Source organism: Microsporum canis, genomic scaffold (genome assembly GCF_000151145.1).
Source record: "Microsporum canis CBS 113480 supercont1.5 genomic scaffold, whole genome shotgun sequence".
NCBI lineage: Eukaryota > Fungi > Ascomycota > Eurotiomycetes > Onygenales > Arthrodermataceae > Microsporum > Microsporum canis.
In genome coordinates, this window is record NW_003299165.1 from 751,199 (window position 1) to 772,263 (window position 21,065).

At 49.4% G+C, this 21,065-nt stretch overlaps 9 protein-coding genes across 9 annotated transcripts; 5 read left to right on the forward strand and 4 right to left on the reverse strand.

The window, feature by feature from the left end:
- Positions 1-97: 97 nt before the first annotated feature.
- On the forward strand, positions 98-476 carry MCYG_05347 (dienelactone hydrolase family protein; the record flags this gene model as incomplete). The annotated part of the gene is made up of 3 exons (XM_002845432.1): positions 98-100; positions 157-268; positions 322-476. 3 exons carry the CDS (start codon positions 98-100, stop codon positions 474-476), a joined length of 270 nt encoding a protein of 89 aa, XP_002845478.1.
- Positions 477-853: 377 nt separating this feature from the next.
- MCYG_05348 (conserved hypothetical protein) lies at positions 854-2,387 on the forward strand (the record flags this gene model as incomplete). Its single annotated transcript, XM_002845433.1, has 2 exons — positions 854-1,198; positions 1,266-2,387. The coding sequence occupies 2 exons, from the start codon at positions 854-856 to the stop codon at positions 2,385-2,387; spliced, it is 1,467 nt and encodes a 488-aa protein (XP_002845479.1).
- A 1,294-nt stretch (positions 2,388-3,681) lies between these two features.
- Positions 3,682-4,962, forward strand: MCYG_05349 (chitin synthase export chaperone; the record flags this gene model as incomplete). The annotated part of the gene is made up of 6 exons (XM_002845434.1): positions 3,682-3,711; positions 3,913-4,009; positions 4,069-4,156; positions 4,213-4,306; positions 4,362-4,695; positions 4,751-4,962. 6 exons carry the CDS (start codon positions 3,682-3,684, stop codon positions 4,960-4,962), a joined length of 855 nt encoding a protein of 284 aa, XP_002845480.1.
- Positions 4,963-5,694: 732 nt separating this feature from the next.
- Positions 5,695-6,253, reverse strand: MCYG_05350 (glyoxalase/bleomycin resistance protein/dioxygenase; the record flags this gene model as incomplete). The annotated part of the gene is made up of 2 exons (XM_002845435.1): positions 5,695-5,915; positions 5,992-6,253. The coding sequence occupies 2 exons, from the start codon at positions 6,251-6,253 to the stop codon at positions 5,695-5,697; spliced, it is 483 nt and encodes a 160-aa protein (XP_002845481.1).
- Positions 6,254-6,783: 530 nt separating this feature from the next.
- MCYG_05351 (conserved hypothetical protein) lies at positions 6,784-7,349 on the reverse strand (the record flags this gene model as incomplete). Its single annotated transcript, XM_002845436.1, has 2 exons — positions 6,784-7,258; positions 7,333-7,349. The coding sequence occupies 2 exons, from the start codon at positions 7,347-7,349 to the stop codon at positions 6,784-6,786; spliced, it is 492 nt and encodes a 163-aa protein (XP_002845482.1).
- A 550-nt stretch (positions 7,350-7,899) lies between these two features.
- MCYG_05352 (conserved hypothetical protein) lies at positions 7,900-12,463 on the forward strand (the record flags this gene model as incomplete). Its single annotated transcript, XM_002845437.1, has 3 exons — positions 7,900-11,982; positions 12,054-12,242; positions 12,302-12,463. 3 exons carry the CDS (start codon positions 7,900-7,902, stop codon positions 12,461-12,463), a joined length of 4,434 nt encoding a protein of 1,477 aa, XP_002845483.1.
- Positions 12,464-12,986: 523 nt separating this feature from the next.
- MCYG_05353 (conserved hypothetical protein) lies at positions 12,987-14,372 on the reverse strand (the record flags this gene model as incomplete). The annotated part of the gene is made up of 2 exons (XM_002845438.1): positions 12,987-14,176; positions 14,240-14,372. 2 exons carry the CDS (start codon positions 14,370-14,372, stop codon positions 12,987-12,989), a joined length of 1,323 nt encoding a protein of 440 aa, XP_002845484.1.
- Positions 14,373-15,143: 771 nt separating this feature from the next.
- Positions 15,144-16,577, reverse strand: MCYG_05354 (cyclin-dependent protein kinase regulator Pho80; the record flags this gene model as incomplete). Its single annotated transcript, XM_002845439.1, has 2 exons — positions 15,144-15,909; positions 15,955-16,577. The coding sequence occupies 2 exons, from the start codon at positions 16,575-16,577 to the stop codon at positions 15,144-15,146; spliced, it is 1,389 nt and encodes a 462-aa protein (XP_002845485.1).
- A 1,112-nt stretch (positions 16,578-17,689) lies between these two features.
- Positions 17,690-20,874, forward strand: MCYG_05355 (armadillo repeat protein; the record flags this gene model as incomplete). The annotated part of the gene is made up of 3 exons (XM_002845440.1): positions 17,690-17,972; positions 18,059-19,746; positions 19,819-20,874. 3 exons carry the CDS (start codon positions 17,690-17,692, stop codon positions 20,872-20,874), a joined length of 3,027 nt encoding a protein of 1,008 aa, XP_002845486.1.
- Between the last annotated feature and the right edge of the window lie 191 nt (positions 20,875-21,065).

Here is a 21,065-nt window from a genome sequence, read left to right on the forward strand (position 1 = left end):
ATGTTATTTTGCAACTGATATTCACAGTCATTCACTTGGAGAAGGGAAACAAGACGACAGCCTTCAAAGGGCGGGAGATATCAAAGGTGAGCTGGTTATGGTATGATGAACCAGTAACCCTTTTGGCAGACTATGAGACTAATGCGCTCTTGATAGATATTCGGCAAGAATGACAACCACGTCCCAGCACCGGGCCGAGATTTGATTCGTAACACTCTTCATGAGAAGGGTGTGTGCTTCAGCTTCTACGAGGCTGCTTGGGCACAGCGTATGTAGTGTCTTCAAGCAAGCCTTCTTGGTCTCTGCTAACCAATCCCAAAGATGCATTTATCAGGGACGAACTAAGCAAGGGCCGATATGACCCTGCATTGACAAAGGTGTGTGCCGAAATGATGTTCGAAGTCTTCGGCCGTACGTTGAAAGTCGAGCTGGGTGAGAGAGATGGAAAGAAGCTTGTGGTTGAAAATGCCTGTTAATGTCTGGTCAATGGTTTTTCTCTGAAGCCTTCATAAATACTATGATGCATGCTCCATATAAACCTGAGGAATTCTAATTGCTATTTTTTTGTTCCATTAATATCTATTTCTCGAGATACAGAGCAATCATCTTTGTCATGTGCAAAAAACATGCCAAGCCTTTCTTTGGCTTTCTTGAGAGGCTCAAATAAATCTTTGTGCTTCAAAGCTTTTCAATGGCATCAACTTCCAACAACTCTCATTCGCTGCTTACCATACCAGCATACACACGCAGAATGACACGTCTCTGGCCCCATGCACGATGCAAGGGTGATGAAAAGTCCTGCATCGCTTGCATTAAATATTTCTGAACACGGTGGAAATCCCCCCCTCCCCTCATGATTCAGCCCGATCCATGGAGTCCATTGAGCAAGCGCCAGAGCTCAGAGGATGATACTCAATATCGGCAGATAAAAGCACCAAGGACAGCCAGACGGCCTCCCGAATTCTGGGATAACCTGTCGAAAATCCCCTTGACCAAGGACGCGTTGCAGGAATTCAACCGGAGGAACAGATCGGTAACATCTCACGTTCGTCGCCCCGTTACGCGACAATATTATAAGAATACTCGAGCATCGCCATCGTCCGCAGTCGAATTTCTCCAACGGTGCTCGCCCCGGCAGCTACAGGATATTAAGAAGACCTCCAGATACGGTGGACCCGACCTTAGAGACCTTAGAAGTGTACGACTATATACAGATATCTTCTCAGTCCCTTTCATCGACCGTGTCCATTACTGATATCTTCTAGTATCCACCCCCCCAGAGCCGTGACAACATTGCCATGCCTCCGAATGAGCCAACTTCCCGTAGCAAAAAGCGGGCGGCAGCTGGAACTAGGTCTGAGTCCTCGAATTCTAAACGCACGTCCACGCGTTCTTCCGGGCGCTCGAGTGGTGGTACTTATAACCGTGCTTTCCAGCAGCACCTTATAGACCATGGCGTTTACCCTGATCAGTACTGGTTTTCGGACGGACGGACACCAGACAAACCAAGTAACTGGGACGATATCGTGCAGAGATTGAGCACGCCGCGGGACGATCTCCTACCGCATAATTTCACGGAAGACGCGTTTATGAGGTTTAAAAAGGAAAACGGCGAACTGGACGCGGATATCGAAAACGCAGCATTGCGGTTGATACCGGCGATCGAAGGCGATTCCCTGGACCGCAGAGGTGGACACTACCCACTCGGGAACCTCAATCCGCTGACAGACGGGACACTCCCAAACGCCTGGCCGGATCGCCTTTATGGAAGTCACCCCGAGCAGCTGCATCCACAGATACGAGAGGAACTCAGTGGATATATTGTCCCGTCGGCGACGGCCAGCCGTCCACTCATGCCTACTCTGTTTCTCGAGGTCAAGGGGCCCGATCAGTCTGCGCTTGTAGCCAAAAGACAAGCCTGCTATTATGGTGCACTGGGAGCCCGTGGTGTCCAGGCTCTGCAGTCATATAAAGTTGATGAGCCTGTATACGATGGCAATGCATATACCATCACGGCAACCTATCATGACGGTACTCTAAAGCTATACACCACCCATCCTGTGAAGCCTGAGGGTCCTACGGACAGCCCCAAATACTATATGCATCAACTTCGATCACTTGGAATGACAGATGGTATTGACACCTTCCGTGAAGGCGCTACGTGGTATCGGAATGCGCGGGCGTGGACCAAGGAGAAGCGAGATGAGTTCGTGGAAACCGCAAACACTCGGCTGTCTAACTCTGCTACTGACACTAGGGCTGTGGACGTACAAGAGGAGGAGGAGGCTGATTCTGATGCATCCAGCGAATCCAATGAGCCTGACGAGTTGCCTCGGGTCGCGACCACCAACAGCCGTGATGCCACACCCGTTCCTATCCCAAACTAACAACTGGCGGTACATTACCATGGAGTCTTTTATATGCCTACGGTGGCAGAACGGTCGAATAGACACCAAGCTAATCTATATACACCAGAATCATACCTATCTCATGCCATATATACCACCTCCTGACGATTTCTCTGGGCTAGATCTTCTCGTATAGAGATCAAGCTAAGCATGTATCTAGCATCTAGTAGCAACCTATATCATAGATTAAGGATATAAGCGACCCTCCTTGGCTAGGCGGCAGGACCGAGTCCAAGGAGCAAGAGGGACAAGCTCATGTTTCAGCACTAGCAATATATACCTTGACAGGGATCTGTTTCATTCATGCATCTCCATATCCCCATGTCCCTTACTTACCTTTTTGTCTCTCTTTTTGTCTTCCCCGAATATAACAAGAGCATTAATATGTTATTACTCTGACTACGCACGCTTAATAAAATACATGTATGTATGCAGGCCGTAAGCTTATTTCAACCCAGGCCAGGGCGTATCGTAACGTTGCGTATCAGCCTGACAGATATCTTACGCCATGACGGGCATGGCTCCACTAACTGCCTGGAAAAACAGCCCATCTCGGACCAGGACGTGCTCTGGTTGGCCAATGCAAGCCGTGCCTGGCTCCCTGATACATGATACAACGATACCTGATACACAGATACGCAGTAACCGCGATACAGACAAAACCTCTTCTTCGTCCCCTGAAAACCAAACAAGAAAACATCTTCGAACATCCCGAGAACTTCGACATCGTCGAACTTCAACTTTGCCCTTTGGTCGTGATGCTGACGGGGCAAGGCGATCGATGTTCCCGCCCTTGATCGATCGATCGCGAAGCTAGTCTAAGCGTTGACTATCTAAAAAGAAACCAAGGAGGGAGCCCTGGAGCTTGCCTGTGGCGTTACAAGAAGTGGACTCTCTCCACCAGGGACAACTTCATCTGACATTTTTCCTTCTCTTGTCAACAAGCCCCCCAGCCCTGCCACACAAAAACATCTTCACTCTCGACCTCACTCGACCTCTCCGGACACTCTCTCCTTCGCAGTTTCAACACGGATATCTTCCTTCGACCCCATCCTCAGTCAGGCTGCCGGTGGCTTGATATACCCATATCCCATCTATCGAGCCGCTACTGCCCAACATCCATCGCGCCGCCAGGACCCTCCGCTTGGCCGGTATCGATTTTTGCTCTTTGACAGCCATTGTCCGGTTATCAGGCGGTCGCTGCACACTTTTACTGGGGAGGAACCACACCATTTATCGCCTGTGAGGCTCGCAGGATAGAAGATTGCCAATCATGGGGTCGACGCAGTTTGGCAAATTTCATGTACGCGGCTGCACCTCTCCGTTCGTTCTGGGTTATCCCTGGGCTATCTCCGGATACTGGATTAATGCAGGGACATGCGCTAATAGTTAATTGGGGTGATGTAGAACTTTTGTCGAGATTCGACACTTCCGGTGTGCAACGTACGTTTCCAAGCGTCGACCCTTATCGATTACGGACCATAATACTGACAGAGATGGATAGCTCTTCGTCAAGAATAACCAGCCTCCAAATGAAAAGTATGGCGGATGTGCCTTGACGGGAATCAACCTTGATAGTGGTCGGAACGTTGGAAACTTGGGTATAATTACGGCAATTTAACACTATTCATGGATGAATGCTGACTTCCTATACAATTAGGATCCATTCTACTGTGCTTTGTCGCAATCTTCTCCACGCTATTTCTAATATGGAGGTCGGAGAGAAAACGGGCTGCTGTCGGTAGAAGGTGATGCATTTTGCCTTTTTCCCCCTTGAAGTTAACTCTTGGCTGACTGACAACAGGGAGATGCAAGTGTTCCTTGTCGGGTTTATCATTATTTCGATCTGCGAGATCTTCTCAGTCGGTGCCTTCCCGCTTAGCGACGCAGTTAGACAGGTATTTACTTACATTGCTCTGCATTTTTATTTACACCTTATTAACGAACCTATAGGGCTTTTCCGCAGCTCATCTTGGTGCCATTTCTGCCACCGCCTGGCTACTCCTTCTGAACGCCATTGTCGGTTACCAACTTATCGACGATGGCACTGCCATCTCCCTTGGACTGCTCGTCACCTCGGCCCTCGTCCTCTTCGTCGGTACCGGGTACATTGCCCTCGACACCGCCTTTACGTGGACAGGCCGCTTTGAGTCTAGCCGACATGCGCCAAATCAGAACATAGGGCTTTACATCCTATACCTCCTTTTCCCGCTAATCTGCATAGTCGGATTCTTCGTGTTTGAGACCTTCTTGGTCGTCAAGGTGCTGAAGGAGAAGAGACCTATGCGTGAGTCAAGACCGCCATCCATGACATCAAGAGACATAAGACTAACTTCCAAAAGTATACCTCTCTATCGCCGCCCTTTTGTTTGCCTTGAGCCAGATTTTCCAGTTCGTCATCAGCACGCACCTCTGCAACGCCACCGATGGTAAAATCAACGGTGCCTTCTTTGAAACCCTCTTCAACCTTGGTGCCGTGATCATGGTATGGGTCTTCTGGAGCAGCATTACCGAAGACGACTGGCCAATGCCTGTTAGCGGAGGATACAGCTAAACATCCTTCGCATCTGCTTGCCCAACAATAAGGGCAAAAAAGCACCTCTTATCACTGGAGGATGCTAAGAAAACTTACTCTAAAAGAAAAGAGCAAAGTGCGAATAGAATATTTATGAGAGACATGAAAGCTGAAAACAGAGATGAAAGGAAATAAAAAATTAACGCCGGTTAATTACTGAACGTTTGATTTTCTTTTTCTATTTGTTATATCTACCAGCTATTTTTGTTGGAAGATTCTCTATATGGCCCCCCCCATATCATTCCTTATTTACCCCTTTACCCTACCCTTCACACCCATCTACTAATCAATATTCTAATTGATGACCGAATCCCCATACCACATCATACTGGAATGTTAATCTTATAATATCATATCATCCTAACCTCTCCACCTACCCTCCCATGTCACCTACACACTTTTACATCCTGTCTTGCTCCCTGCTTTATGATACTCACCTTGGTTTATTGTACGTTTTTACATTTTCTATTATGTTCCTGCCATGTTTCAGTCGATGTGTTTTCTGCGTTTGATGATTTCTCCTTTTTTCTGCTATTAATCTTCCTTTTCTCTCCTACTCGCTCTCCTGGTTTCTCTCTTTTTCTGCCTCTCTTCTTGGTTTGACCACCAGGTATGTACCTGTGCCACCTAGTATAGTTAAAGTACATAGAATAAACGGACTTATGAAGCTGATATCTGTCCCTCCTTATATATACTTGCTTCCTTCGCCCGCTACTCGGACTTCTGTCGACCAAACACACCCATGCCAAACCAGTACTTCCAATGACACCATGCAGGCCACAGGCAGACAGCTTCAATGTTATTACCTGCCGGATCAAAGACGAACGCCGCATAGTAGAACCTGGTATACTGCGGTCTTACCCCGGGGTCACCATTTGACTTTCCTCCTTGCTTCAACGCGGCTTCATAGAACGCATGGACAAGTTCTCGACCTATTGTACATTTAGACATATCCATTCCCACTCTCATTTAACCAACTGATACCAATGCCCGGGAAAGTCCACTTACTTCCGGTACTGAAAGCGATGTGCGTACTTCCAAACACAACCTCCTTGCCTGGGGTGGCTGTATCGTCTTCACTGGCGCTTGCACTAGGAACAGCAGACGAAGCGATCCAGAACTCGGGGTAGCATACGCCCATACCGACAACTTTGGGATGAGGACGTAGTTTCTCCTTGTATCCCAGCGGTGCCAGAGCAGCTAGGTAGAAGGATACAGTCTCTTCGAACTTATCGTCTGGGACTGTTAGGCCGACGTGTGAGAAGCCCATTGTGCCTGTATGTTAACTGCTAACCTAGATGTATAGCTTGTTGCCTCTGATGAGTACACGCGCCTCGCGTTCTACTTTTATACCTTCTTCATTTCTACCACGCTAACTCGTGGAATAAGGCCTGGTTGCCTAGTTTCATGCTTAATATTGCTGTTTCTAGGTTGGCTGGAAAACCATTTTTGTATACGAGGTAAAGTTGAGCTGAGAATCAGAAATATACCATCTTCATGCGCTAGAGAAACAATTAAAATGCATAGAATACATATTCACAGCTAGTGCAGTCGGTACAAGGGAATGAATATGCGTAAAATACATGGAAATATCAATATATGGATGCATTCAAATGGCTTGTAGCAGGGGTGCATAATATGAAGAATGCTAAACAAAAAGTTATAAAAATATCTTCAAGCTGGCCGTGCAACAGTCGAGGCATGAAGGTCATTCCATCATAACGGTTAGCCAGTCCAGTTGTTATAGAGATACCGACAAGCGGAGCAAGGTGCCTGTGCATATACCAAGCTTGCCTCTGTTTATAATCTAACCTTCACATCAACACAGGGAAGAGTCCACTCCCTGCGCCCCAATAAGCTCCTAAACCACTCAAGGCCAATGCCAGTCCATTCTGGTTCTCCGGAACTTGATGAACCGTTAGGTATGACACAGCGTTTCGCTTCTTCAAGCGCAGCTCCCATAAGGGCGGTGGCCGTTGTATTCACGGTATCAAAGACATACTCGATCAGCTCGTTTGTAGTAGAATTAAGAGCCGGAGCAGTAGTAGTTGCATTCGTCGAAGTGGCTGCAGGCAAATGAGCGAATCGCGGGGCAAACCAATCTGCCCTGATATCAAAGAAGCAGCGGTCTGACCAGTGACATGACGAGATAAACAGGATCAAGAGGAGGGCAGAGCAGTATATACAGGGCCGATGGAGGATGTAGGTAAGGGTGACGAAGGAGAGAATAAACAGCGGACTAGCGTTCGTCGGAATGAAAAGGAGGGGAAGCCAGCTTTGCAGACAAGTTAGCTGTTGTCATATTGACGGCCAGCTATACATAGTTCCAAGGGTCGTATAGGTGCGTACCTTCTAAGACAAAACATATCTGGATATTGGATGCTGCCAGCCAGCAGAGGTCTTGCTTTAAAACCGGGTGAACTCTTCAGCTAACATCTGAGGTGCGGCTCTCTTTCTCTCTCTCTCTCTTTTTTTTAACCCTCTCTTTTCTTCCCCTCTTTCTTCTTCTTCGTCTTCGTCTTCTTCTTTCTTCTCCCTGAGTCGGGTGATATCTCTCAATCTTCTCACACGATCACCAGCGGCGACTTGCAAGTTTCCTCGGCTTTTTCTTCGTCATCCCTCAAAAGCCCAAAAAGGGCCGCGAAGTCGGACAAACATGCAAATGCTGCAAACAAGACAAACAGCCCAACCGCCAACTTAAAAATATTCAAATTGTTATTTTGGTTCTTCAACTTCAACTTCACTTCTTCAACCCTCCTTATTTCATTTCACCTTTTCTCTTTTCCGTTTCCCTTTTCTTCATATACGAATTGTATTAGCACGTTCGCTTAGCAGCCTTGTGTCTCGTTTTTTCCCCTTCCTTTATCTTCCTTTACAACCTGGTCTTGGGTAGCTTGAGCTACCGTCGCTATTGCCATGGCTGGTTCCGGCTCTCCTGCTGATTTACAAGCTCTGTTCGCGAGAATAAAACCTCGTCCGTCCCCAGGTGGACATCAATCAGAGGGCCAGCAGCCGTTTTACACTGGACACTTTCTTCAGCATCAACAGCAGCGGAGTGGGAGTTCGCCTGGCGTCACATCGCCTACGCAGTTCAACTATGCCTCACCTTACGCTTCCTCACCAATCCTTAGCCCTCCACTGCCGTCTAATCCTCCCCACCATGGCTCGGACGTGATCAGCCCAAGCTACTCTACCCCACAGAGCGAGCAGAACCAGCAACCCATGAGCTCTGATCGCACAAACTTGCTGAACTTGCTGAAGTTTAGTCAGCCTGCAGGTGGACAAAGCTCCAACCCGCCAGCCGAGACGGGACTCCCATCCGGCGTTCCAGCGCGTGTTGAGGCAAATGGTAACGGTAGTGCCAATGGTAGTGGCCATCGTATGCCTGGCCAACGCACCATATCGGCTTCCGACATCCTTGCGTCTTTCCGCGGGCAGTCAACGGTTGGCGCCTCTACTGCCCCAGGACCGTTATCTGCCGCCCCGGGAAGACATAGCCCAGCTGAAAGGCCGGGCGCGACACCTACGCCCTCTGGGGACGCAACGCAGGAAATGCTGCTTAGACTGTTGAATCAGCCAGCTGCTCAAAAGTCGAAGGGGGCCTCTCCTCCTGAAACTAAATCCCCCAGCAAACCACTGATTAGTACGGACACCAATGACCGTCCAGCCTCGGATGAATGTAAAAATTCTCCTGTCAGAACTTTTGGCACGGCTGATATCAGCGATGTTACTCAGTTTGATCCGTTGCAACCCAAGGGAACAAACAAGCCGACTATCTTCAGCCATGTCAATCCTTTTGAACATCTTGCCGCGGCATCGTCGAGGAATCTATCCCCCAACAGTCAACCCCGTTCTGGCCGCGCCAGCCCCTCAGTTGGAGCCGTCACAGCAGCCGGGAAGGAGAATCAAAGAGGGAAGGTCACTTCCGAAGATTTAAAGCGTCCAGCTCCCCATACTGGCCCAGAGGAGGTTGGTGAACGTTCTGTTCAGGTACAGCAAACCACTATAACCGCGGCCAAAGAGTCGTCCAGCCAGCAAAGTGGAGAAGAGTCTGCCCCGGAAGGCCTTGAAGGAACGGTAGTAGCTGATTCTGGTGCTGAAGCGGAGGAATCCGCGCAACCATCAGAGAAGAAACCCAAACTAGATCATTCTGCACCCGAGGATAGTATTCCACAAAAGGCTTCAGGCGACTCTTCCAAAAATCTGCACAGTGCCAAAGTGGCCCCCGAAGGAGAAAAGGCTAAGAAACCTGCCAACAAAGTTGTAACTGTTACAAGTAGTGATGATGCCGCTGAGCCCACCAAGTCAGAGGCTAAGAACGAAAATGTGGCAGAGAATTGGGAAACTGAGGCGGAGACCGACCGCATAGTTCCTGTCTACAACTTCCCATTGAAACCATTCGTGTCCATTACTTGGAAAGCAAGTTTGAAACCTGTTGGCATCCGTGACGATGGAGTGATGGACATTGCTCGTCTTAAAAAAGGCTTTGACCAACTTGATCGCTCGCTCACTTCAGCAACTCCTGAGTATATCGTGTATGCTCTTGCAAAAAACGGTGGGGCTCGTATCATTCGTCAGGACGATGGCCATGACCGACAGATCTTCCGTTCAACTAATGACAGAATTTTTAATGTCTCTGTGTCCCAAGCACCGCCTGGTTCCGCTATTAAAGAGCAGGCATTCCTTGGTATCGGTGTTAGTGGTTCTGTTTACTGGACTACTATTTCCCGTGCAGATGACGACTACTTCGAGTCGGACATCCTTGAAAGTCAGAGTTTAATCTTCCCACCTTTCCCAACATCGGATGAGAATACCTCTGGTGGTCAGTTGAAAACCCGTGCTAAACAGAGCTCTCGCCATCCTGAATTCTTCGCTATCGGTCGTGGCAAGTCTATTCACATTGTTCGGCCCCGTGTTGCTTTGGCTGAGTATGGCTTTACTACGCCGGGTAAGGTGGATACCGAAAAGTATTTCAAGGAGAAGTCTCTCAAGATTGCTACTGGGAAAGCTGGAAAGGATTTCGTATTCAGCGGTGATGATACCGTCATTGCGTCGCTTGATAAGACCGGCAGGTTGAGATTCTGGGATATCCGCGATATTGATGAAATGTTGGCTTCCAACAAGTGCGATATTCGCATCCCGCTACTGACTCTTGTTACTGGTTCCCCCAACGAGAAGTGCTGGCCGACCTCTGTCGTCTTCATTGACAAACAGCGGCCTTATTTGAAAGCCCAAGCTCTAAGATATATCCTAGTGGGTTTGAAACAGAACCACACTCTGCAGCTCTGGGATCTTGGCCTTGGAAAGGCTGTGCAGGAATTGAACTTCCCTCACAGCAATGAATCGGATGCTATCTGCAGTATTGCGTACCATCCAGGCTCTGGAATTATCGTGGTTGGCCATCCTACCAGAAACTCGATCTACTTCGTTCATTTATCTGCTCCCAGATATGCTCTTCCCCCGATGACACAGGCTGCCTTTATCCAGGCTGTGACGAACAAAGATCCCGATTTACCGAAGCCTGATTCAACCGCTTGCATGAGCGGTATCCGAGAACTCTCATTTGGTTCACGCGGTCAGCTGAGAAGCCTTGAACTTCTCCCTTTGTCAAAACCAGCGGGCGCCCGTGGAGTTGAAGAAGATAACGGTCTGTTCGAGCTATATGTTATGCATTCACGAGGAGTAACTTGCCTCAGCATCAAGAAACTCGACTTAGGCTGGAATATTGACAACAAAATCATCGAATCTGTAGATGCCCTAGAAAAAGGATATATCGAGATTAAGGATCTTCAGCCTTTGCAACCAACCGAGGACAGCAGCCGGGGTGAAGACGGAAGTACACCTTCCAAGAGCCCCAACCATGAAACAAAAGATGTAAAGAAGGAGGCAACATCGGTTACTAACTCATCAATCCCCGGGTCTCCAAAGAAAAAGTCGATAGCTGAATCTGCGTCTACGGCTACCCAATCGCAGCAAGAACAAACATCAGGCGAAAAGCCCGACAAGAAACGGAAGAAGAAGGATTCTGTGGGTAAAGCTAAGGAAGCGACAAAGGTACAAGAAGAATCTTCTGATGCTCCAGTCACTTCGCCTATCAAGCCGGTTATTGCACGAAAACAGACGCCGGCTGAACAGCCACGCCCTCGACAGGTAGAGACTGAAGCATTGGCTGAATCAAGCCTTTCTATGCAAGCCTTGTCTAAGGAAGTTCAAAAGATCGAACAGAATTTGACATCGATGTTCACTACATCTCTTAACGATGGACTCGACACGGTATATCGTCGTTTCGATGAGGACCGTCGAGCTCAAGATAAGCTCGCAACTCTCCGACAGGACGAAGTACTGCGGCTGGTTTCCAAGACGTTATCAGAAAATGTTGAGAAAACCTTGGCCCGCATTGTTTCCGAAAACATTAAGCAATCTGTACTTCCGTCCTTAAAAGATAGCACAGCGTCAGCTCTTGATAAGCATATCAATGGAGCGATTAAGACTGCCCTTCCAGAAGCAATTTCTCATGCAATGCAAGCTCCTGCTACCGTCCGCGCCATGTCCGAGCTTATGCTACCTTCCATTGCAGGACGCATTGAGAAAGGAATTGCAAACGCTGTTAGCAAGTCCATAATCCCGGCATTCAAGGAGGAACAGGCTCGCGCTGCTGATAAACATACAAAAGACGTCGAAAGGAAGTTTGCTGGAAAATTGAAGCAACTTGAAGACCAGCAAATCAAAGATAGCGTTAAGATTGATGAACTAACTACATTGGTTCGAAACATGGCTGAGTCAGTGTCCACGATTGCACAAGCACAGAATGGATTTGGCAATGAGATTCTCAAGCTTCATAATCAGATCTCTGCCAGAAATGAACAGGAGCCGTCACTGGAACAGGGCTTCTCTGGCTCAAATGAAGCCAAAATCACACCACCATCTACTAAGGATAGCGAGCTTGCTCAAATTGCTCAGCTTATGACGGATGGAAAGTACGAGGAGGCGTCTGTTAGGGTACGTTCATACATTCCTACCTCCTCTTTTGGTAATAAACTCAGTGATACTGATAACTATGTTCTTTATAGTGGCTTCAATCATCCCAGCAGGCTGAGCTCTTCACTGATTTGTTTGTCAACTACAATCCATCGTATCTTGCTACTTTATCACCTCTCGTTGCTCTCTCAGTCAGTGCCGCTGTGACATCATCCATGGAAACTCATGTCATGGAGCGCTTGACCTGGCTCCAGCAAGTCCTTCGTTCTGTCAACGTCAGAGTAAGCTATTCTATATCCAATGATTATATATTTTACTTTCGTCTAACTTAAATATTCAGGACCCTGCGATAAGCGAAGTAGCCCCTCGAATTATGGACATTTTGATCCAGCGCCTCGAAGAACTATTCATGTCCATTGCACAAACATCTCCTAATGATCCACTTTTGCACCGAATCCCACCAATTACCGAATGGGCGGCCGTTCTAAGGGACGCAAAGTAGAGGAGTAGAACACGCGATGACAAGAATACACTTCACTTGCAAATTTTCTTTCTTTCTTACTATCTTTTTTATTCCTTGAATTTGGCCATGATAATGATCATTATTTCTCGACATGGGATGTTTTGTGACATTGTTAACGGCCTTACGGCGGCGGCGGGGGGATGGAAATTTCCTACAAAAATCGGGCTCTTGGGATTATGATGTACACCAGTAATTATGACCCATCTGATTCTAATGGAGGCGGAAATTTCTTATGTTTCGGGTAGTGCTGTGTATAAAAATACTCAAAAAAAGGTTTTCTTAATTCACTTTGCTGTTTAGTATCCTTTTGTATTCCTGTTTTTGATAAGGAATATTTAAACTACTGAAACAGCGTAATTCATTATTCCTTTTTCTCTAAGTGTTTGACACCTCGGGTAATAGACGTTTTCCTACTTAATATAGCCCAATCATTGTAAATATCACTCAGGTATATAACTCGTCCGTATGTGCAGAGAAACGTAATTGTACGGAAACAGCTCAATCAAGCATTGAACTCATCTTCAGCCTTGTCATCCCCCTCTGCAGACTCGGAAAACTCGAACCCAATGGCTCTCCAGTTCAGCTCCTCCCTCCAGTGAAGCCCGTAGCCATGCACTGCGTCAAGCGCATTACTCCCCGCCGACCGACGCATGCCAGAATGCAGAACGGTTATGCTTCGAAAGCGAGAGAGCAGCATGCCCATAGAGCAGCAAATACACGGTTCATGCGTGATGTACAGATCTAGCCCGGTGCAGAGGTATCCTCCCTTGGAAGACTTTAATAAATTAGGTAGTTGAAAGAAGTGCGATTCAAGGGAGGTGGGCGACAACGGCGCCGACCCTGTTTCCGAGAGTTCTGGTAGTAGTGGTGATTCCGCCTCGTCGTCGGTCACAGGGCTATTTAAAGCTTTCCGTTTTCGCGATACCATGGATATTCCTCGCATAACTGCATGGCTCTCTGGGCCGGCTTCGTCGTCTATGCTGTATTCTTCTTTTTTTTTCTCTGGCCTAGCGTGTTCCAGGGAAGCTTTCCACCATCTCGTATCGCCTGCGACTGCAACCACTGAGTTCAAAAGGTCATTTGCATCATCTGGTTTGCCAGTGGCCAGCTCGGGGTCGACGATAACGGCACCTACGCCACGGCCTCGATTGGATTGCAGTGTTTCATCGGCTACCTCTTTCGCTAGGGCGATATAATACCCTGCCCGCGGAGATATCGACGCTTTGGCTCTGACGAGCTGAACCTGCGGTGGAGCGTGAGTTGCGGATCGTGCTGCGGGATTATACACCGTGGACCATTTTGTCCGGGACCACTCAAGCGCTTCGTCGGCTGTGGTGGGCGGTTTAGTAGATATGAGCGTCCTTTGAATCCGGACAGTAGGTTGGCGTTCAGGTCCAGATGTATCGGGTTCACCGTCAATGCGTAGCTTGGGAGTATACGGAGCGAGTAAGGCTTGCACTTCTGACAGTTCCGGCAGCGGAGGCGGGATCAGCACATGGATCGAAGCGACTGGTTTCTGTTGGGGGCCCAGGTCTTCGAGTTCCTGTTTCAGTGGCTCTGGCAGGTTCTCTGGCCTTAGGAGTCGGCGCAGGTGAGAAAGGCTGACCTCCGGGTTTCGAGGGTAGTGGGTATCTAGCAGCTTCACAACCACGTTGGATGACTTTATGTCTATCTCTGCAACGTATGCTTCCTCTGTGAACGTGTTAGAGTCCTATAGGCTTCTATACAACGCATTGTTAAATGGACGCGACGCACCAAAGGAGTCGACTGGTCGCAGTTCCTGGACGGAAGGCAAGGTAACTAATTCTCCTTGCAGAGGTGTAATACCCTTAAGCCGTTCTTCCGCTACCATCGTACCGCTGGCTTGAAGGCAGTAATGGCGCTGCATGTTTAGTTAGTGCTTACATTATATATATTCGGATAGAGGGGATTCTCTTGCCTTTGGGCGGACGACTAATTGTGAGAGAATAGGGCACTTCAGCGCCGTGGCATGTTGTAATCTGTAGGCCGTCCCTATTACAGCCCTTGACATGTGGACGGAGAGATGGAATGTCAAGGTAGCCGTTAATATGAAGATAATATCTTGCCTGGTCGAAGTTGGGCTCTTGAAGGTCGAAATTTGCCGCCAAGCCAAGGGTTGCCCTAAGCCCAAGCCCTAAGGGATGGCAAAAGGGAAGACATTTGATATTACGTTCGGTGTTTAGAGCAGAGAACTAGAGTCATTATTATTTTGAACGGCTATCTGAATTGGCACTACCTGACAGGGCCGGGAGAAGAAGAGAGCTTTGTACATGACACAAAAGGGGGAATCGAACAATGCCGGCTGGAATAGAACGGAGATGCGGAAGAGGAGTAGGCAGCACGGGGCTGTGCCGTCTGTATATAACTCTTTGTGCAGGAACTATTATTGTATGTATAAATTGAAGACCGAACGGGGAAGCCTAAGCAACTCCAACCGTTTCTAAAATCATCTAATAATGCATGAGAAGGCGGGGAGAAAAAGGACGAAAAACCCAAATGCTTTAATGTACGCCAGCAAAGATGAGGTCTCAGACCTAGTAGGACAAGAGATAGAACAGGAAAGAGGAAGCAGGAAAGCTGGTGACCGTAGAGCCCTCCCCAGGCAGCGGGGTATCTGGTAGATTTTGATATTAGAGAGTTATGAGGAAGAAGGTGGCTTGCTCTGAACAGCGTCTGGCCCGGGTTTTTTGGCCGTTGGTCCAGGCCCAGGCTTTGGCTTTGGCTTGGACTTTGAGTCGGTTGGTACAGACGGTGTGATTGGCATGGACGAGGTAGGCGGTACAGAAGGTGCTGTGGCTGGCGCGGGTGTTACAGACGGCGCTGCAGTGGATGCAGGTGCTGTTGCAGGTGCTGTTGCAGGTGCTGTTGCAGGTGCTGTTGCAGGTACTGTTGCAGGTACTGGTCGAGTAGGTCCGGTCTCTGCTACGACGGGAGCGGTCGCCGGGGGAGCCTCCGGCTGGATCTCATAGTCCTCACAGCGCTCGACCAGGCTGAGGTAGTAGTCGACGAGCACCTCTGGCTGAGGGACAATGCGCCACTCGACGCGCCAGAGAAACTCGAGCTCCAAGAGGGCCAGCTCCTCGACGCTGATACCTCCAACGCGGGCGTAGGTCTTGTTGGTCCAGAAGCTGTCACTGAGCCCCTTGCTCGCGACTGTGGCGCTGCTGATGAGGAAGCGGTGGACCGTTAAACTGGAGATGGTGAATGCAGGGTATAGGGCGCAGAGGCGGTCGATGTAGTACACCATGCTGAGCAGGATGGGTGGTGAGAGTGTGGCGTGCGTCGTGAGACGTTGCAGGTAGTCTTGCACCGATATCCGGGGCGGAGAACGGGAGTGGAACCGGGTCAGCCTGCCGTCCCGTAGCGGAATCTGGTCGTTGTAATGGATGAGCTCCATTATCATGCTGGATATCAGCACGACAAGGTCTCGCGGGTCTGCGGCCTCATACCGTCGAGGGAGCAACTTGACCGGCGGCCTGGTGGGCCTCAACCGTTTAGAAGCTGAGCCCTCTGACTGCCGGTCCTCATCTTCCAATTGCTGCCGCCGTTGGCTCTGCTGGCGTTGCTGTGGTTGCTGTGGTTGCTGTTGTTGCTGCTGTTGTGGTGGTGGCGGATGTTGCTGCTGCTGCTGCCGAGAGGGGGCGGACGAGGGCCCGGACGGGGGCCCGGGGGCAGCAGCAAGCACTTTCGTCACATCTGGCGTGTTGCGTTTGGATCCTATGCTGGTTCCTGGCATGTGTGAGCTGGCCTGCTGGCCGAGACCTCCGGATGCACTAGCGGCAGCGTCCTTGGACGGGGGCAGGGAGACCGCTCGAGACGGCGTCGTAGGTCGAGAATACTGCGTGCCGGCATCTACCGTCTGGCGCTTGAACGTCGTCCGCAGCAGCTCTATCTCTGGCGAGGAACAGGAGCCGGTCTCCGTCTGCTGGTGCTGGTGCTGGTGCTGCTGGTACTGCTGCTGTATGCCGGGGTTGATGTTGTTTTCGAGAGGACGCGGGGCGGAGCTCGACGCTGACGGAGGATTAGGCGACGCGCGTAGCAGCGCGGCTGTGGTTGGGGACGAAGTCATCATCTTCGCTTCTCTTCTTCCTCTTCTTCCTCTTCTTCTTCTTCCTCTCGCGCCGCCTGTGATGATGCTTGCTGTCGCTGCTTCTGCTGCTGCTGCTGCTGCGCATGGAGGGGCGCACGTGGGCGGGTAGCACAGGGTCTATGGCAAGGCGGGCGTGCAGGCTGCAGCAACATCGAACTGCGCATCGTATTATCTCGACAGGGAGAGAAAAAAAGGGACAAGGGGGAAAAGAGACGAAGGAGAAGAAGAAGAAGATACCAAAAAAAAAAAAAGAAACGAAGTTCTGAAGAAGAAGAAAAGATGAAGTTTTTTTTTTTTTTTTCTCTTTTTTTTACCAAACAATAAAAAAGCCCCTTTTGGCGGTGACGAACGGCAGAAAAAAAAGTTGCTAAAAAAGTTTGATCACGTGGATAGAGCGCACGGATCACAGTCACGGGATAAGAAAGTCATGTGATGCGGGGATATGATGACTAAGATGGATATGATTGGCTAGAGCTTTTAAGCTAGGTTGACGCTTGATTAGATAAGATGATCCACGCTAATCCTGTTTAGGGGAGTTCTCTTATGTCATCTGCATTATGTCATCGGTTCCTTTTTGGGTAAGATCGGCGCACGTCTCTTTTGGGCAACAAAAAACTTCTAACATACAAAAAGAACATAAACGAGAAGAGGAAGAGAAAGAGAAGAGAAAAGAGTCGAAGAGAGTGTAGATGCCTGTGGGATATAAAGGGCGAACAGCTGGTAAGAAAACACTACGAGACGCCTGTTGGGAAGTCGAGAAGCTCACTTGCCACACGAGCTTCGGGTCTTTTTCTAACATAACTCACCGAACCTGTCATTCCCATAAACCGCCGGACTCGAGCGAAGCTCTCTCGAACCTCCACGAGAAACCCCGGAAAGTGGTGATATCTAGGTGAAACCTGCTGCATACGCATCTCCTTGTTGTTTGCTACCGGCTGTGCCCCGATTGTCTCGTCTGCTGTCCTACGCCGTTTCCTGTCCGCCCTGATCAACAAAAGCAAACGAGAGAGAGAGAAGCTCTCCCCTCTGCCGTTTCATCCATAGTATTGCGGGCTGGCTACACTTCGTCAGTCTGCCTTGATACTCCCTGCAGGATGACGAAAGTTGTTAGCCCGCACCTCCTCGACGATGTCCGCAATGCGGATTCAACCGCCGGCCGGATTGCTGCCCTCCGCGCACTCAAGAATGATATAATCGGCCATCACCAGAAGAAGCAGGCTTGGACGGAGCTGGGCATCTTGCCACTCCTCTCAGACGTCCTATCGAGCCGTCGTGGCGTGGGGAAGAAGGTCGATTGTCAGAGGCCGAGACAGCACCAGACGGAGGAGGATGAGATGTGTTTCCAGGCCATCACCGTCGTCGGGAGCCTCGCCCTTGGTATGAATCTACCCCGTGCTCTTTCTGGTTTATTTATTTTATTTTTTTTCTTGCCATGAACTGGTAGTTCTGACTCTTTCGTCTAGGTGGACCAGCATATACCGCTCCAATTCTTGCCGGGGAAACTATTCCATCATTACTTTCGATACTATCGGCCCCCTCGTGTCCTCGGTCCCTTGCCCTCGCCGTTCTTCGGACCCTCAACACCATTGCCGACCAGCTTGCCCTAGTATATAAAAACGTAGACAGCCAGACTCAGCCCCTGGGAGCCCTGCTCTTCACCCGCAGATACATACCGACCTTCCGGGACATTCTTCAACGCTCGGATAGCTCACCCGGTGCCCAGCCATGCATCGAGCTTGTGGCAGACCTTATATCGAAGACCTGCACCGGAGAACAGCAGAAGAGTATCCTAGCCGACTGTGGCGTCCTGGACGCCCTTGGTCTCAGACTGGCAACATTCATCGTCGCTGGAGGCTTCGTTCTTCCAGGTGCCGAGAGTTCCTGTACCAGTTCGGGCGCATTGGGTTATATCCCAGACCCTGCTCCCACTAACGCCAAACTAACCCCCATATTGCGCGCTATCGCCGTTATTATCGAACAGTCTGCAGCACGCGCAGAACACCTCTTGACGTGTCCAGCCTTAGTAACCGTGTTTCCCAAATCATTTAGTGACCTCTACCTCGGCGAAGCGAAAAAGGGGCCATGGAAATCCCCTTACTCCTCCTCCGGCTATGGCTTTGCCAAACGCAGCTTCTTGAATCCAATTGACTCCCTTCTCCCTTCCGTGCCAATGCAAATAAACGGCTCGTCCAACTTCCCACCGCTGGGTTCGCAGCCCCAGTACGACAAGCGAGGGCAATTCTTCGGGCCTCAGGCCCCCCTTACCGACAGTCCGCCCTCAGAAGAGCCAGAGAGCGTACTGGTATCATGGTTGCTCTATGTTGCCCGAGCAGACCGTGGATATGTTCGTCTCATGGCTGCCCGTATCCTATCCACGCTTTTCCGCCATCATCTACTAAAAAAGCACCGTGTCCCGATGCTGGGATTTCTCCTGGTACCACTCTTGGTCAGAATGCTCGATAGTGCTCATCATTCTGAAGACTCTTCAACTTTTGAAAACTATATGAACTCAAGCACCTTGCGCGTCAAAGAGGAAGCTCCTGCTGTCTTAGCTTCCCTGGTCATGGAGAGTCGAGAACTACAGAGATACGCTGTAGAGAGCGGTGCCATCAAGAAGCTTGCCCAGATGCTGAAAGAGTCATTTGGGCCAAGCTCGGAAGCCGGAACCCCGATGTGGAGCGCGACGAAAAGACAAGCTGCGTCTCTATTCCAGCCAGCAGACTCGGATGTGTCTCTGGGGCCACCCGGGTTCACGCGCCAGGCCCTTTTCAAGATAAAGTACCGGGAAGCCATCCTCAAGGCATTAGCCGCACTATCATTATTCACGGATGAATACAGAAAGGCCATATGCGACCATGGCATCGTACAGCACATCATCGATTCGATGAAACCTTGGAGTCCAGAAACAACCGTGCTTGGTAACAAGACTTGCATCGTTGAGTTGGAAGGGAACCCAACGCCAGTTGTACTTGCCGCCTGTGCCGCAGCTAGATCCTTGACTCGATCAGTCAGTGTGCTCAGAACAAGCCTCATTGACGCCGGGATCGCCGTACCCATATGCGCCTTGGTGAAATCCAATAACGTCGAGATTCAGATCGCCGCTACATCTGTGATGTGTAACTTGGCCCTTGATTTCAGTCCAATGAAGGAGGTTCGTATACATTTGAAACTCTATTACTTCTTTCAATCTACACATAGTGGCAATTTGACTAACTTACCACAGGCACTTCTCGAGGCAAACATGGTGCCAATTTTATGCGAAAACTCCCACTCACCTAATGCAAATCTTAGAATAGAATCCCTCTGGTCTCTCAAACATATCTCTTACAATGTACCGAACAAGATGAAGAAGGACATACTAGAGGATCTTGGTATCGAGTGGATCAAGCAGGTTCTCTCTCACGACCCGAATGATCCCCTCAATAACAGGAGAAGGCAAGACGATAGTATGAGCGGACTGCCCTCGGCACTTATCGAAATGGGCACGTCGAACTCATTCGGAGAACAAGTAGATATTCTCAATCCAATGTTGATGACTAGCGGCCAGGAATCAGAGTCTGCCATGCTAGACTTTGACACGCGAATGACCGACAGCTCCTTGGCCTCAAAATCTCCTATGGATGCACTTTCTGCTGAGAGTGTTAGGAAACGCAGGCTGGCTCTGAATGGAGATTTGGATCAGACCAAGAAGTTACGACAAGATGATACCTTTGCGCAAGAGGAACTATTCGACCTACTCCGGAACATCATGTGTGGGCCAGGAGCACCCGATATGATCGACTACCTACTCCAGAAGTTCGGTCAAAGTGACTTTTTAGACATCCTTGCGAATAAGCTCCGCCCAAAACCCCTTCCTACCACCAGCCCTTCCTCTCCTATGTCTGCTTTCAAAGACAGATCACAAAACTCCCAACAACAAAAGACAATCCTCCATCCTACCGAAATCATTCGTGCCGTAACTTATGTCCTCATTCATATTGCCGCCGGCTTCTCGCGGCACCGTCACCTCCTAGTTTTCCACCAAGACTTACTGAAGCTTACCATGGCTCTTCTAACCCACTCCAACTGGCAGATCCGAGCTAATTGTGTCTGGATTGTGATAAATCTTACCCTTGACGATGATAAGACCGATCGGCCAAGCCGAGTAGAGCGGGCCATGAGGCTGAAGAGTCTAGGTGTTATGGAACGCCTGAGGAGCTTGGAGATCGATAGTGAATCTGATGTTAGAGAACGTACCAAGACGGCTTTGGATTGGATGAAGGCGCTCTTGGGACAGTAACACCTGGCATATTCATACCTCGTCATGAGATTCGTGTGCATACTTATTATCATCTTCCTCTACATTCAATATGTATAGATTACATTTTGATCATTCTATTCCACGGAGCCTTCTTTCTCTACCTCCTAGGTGGCCCCTTGAGTATATATAGCTAGATTCGGACTTAGGGCCTCCAGGTGGTGGCCGCGGAA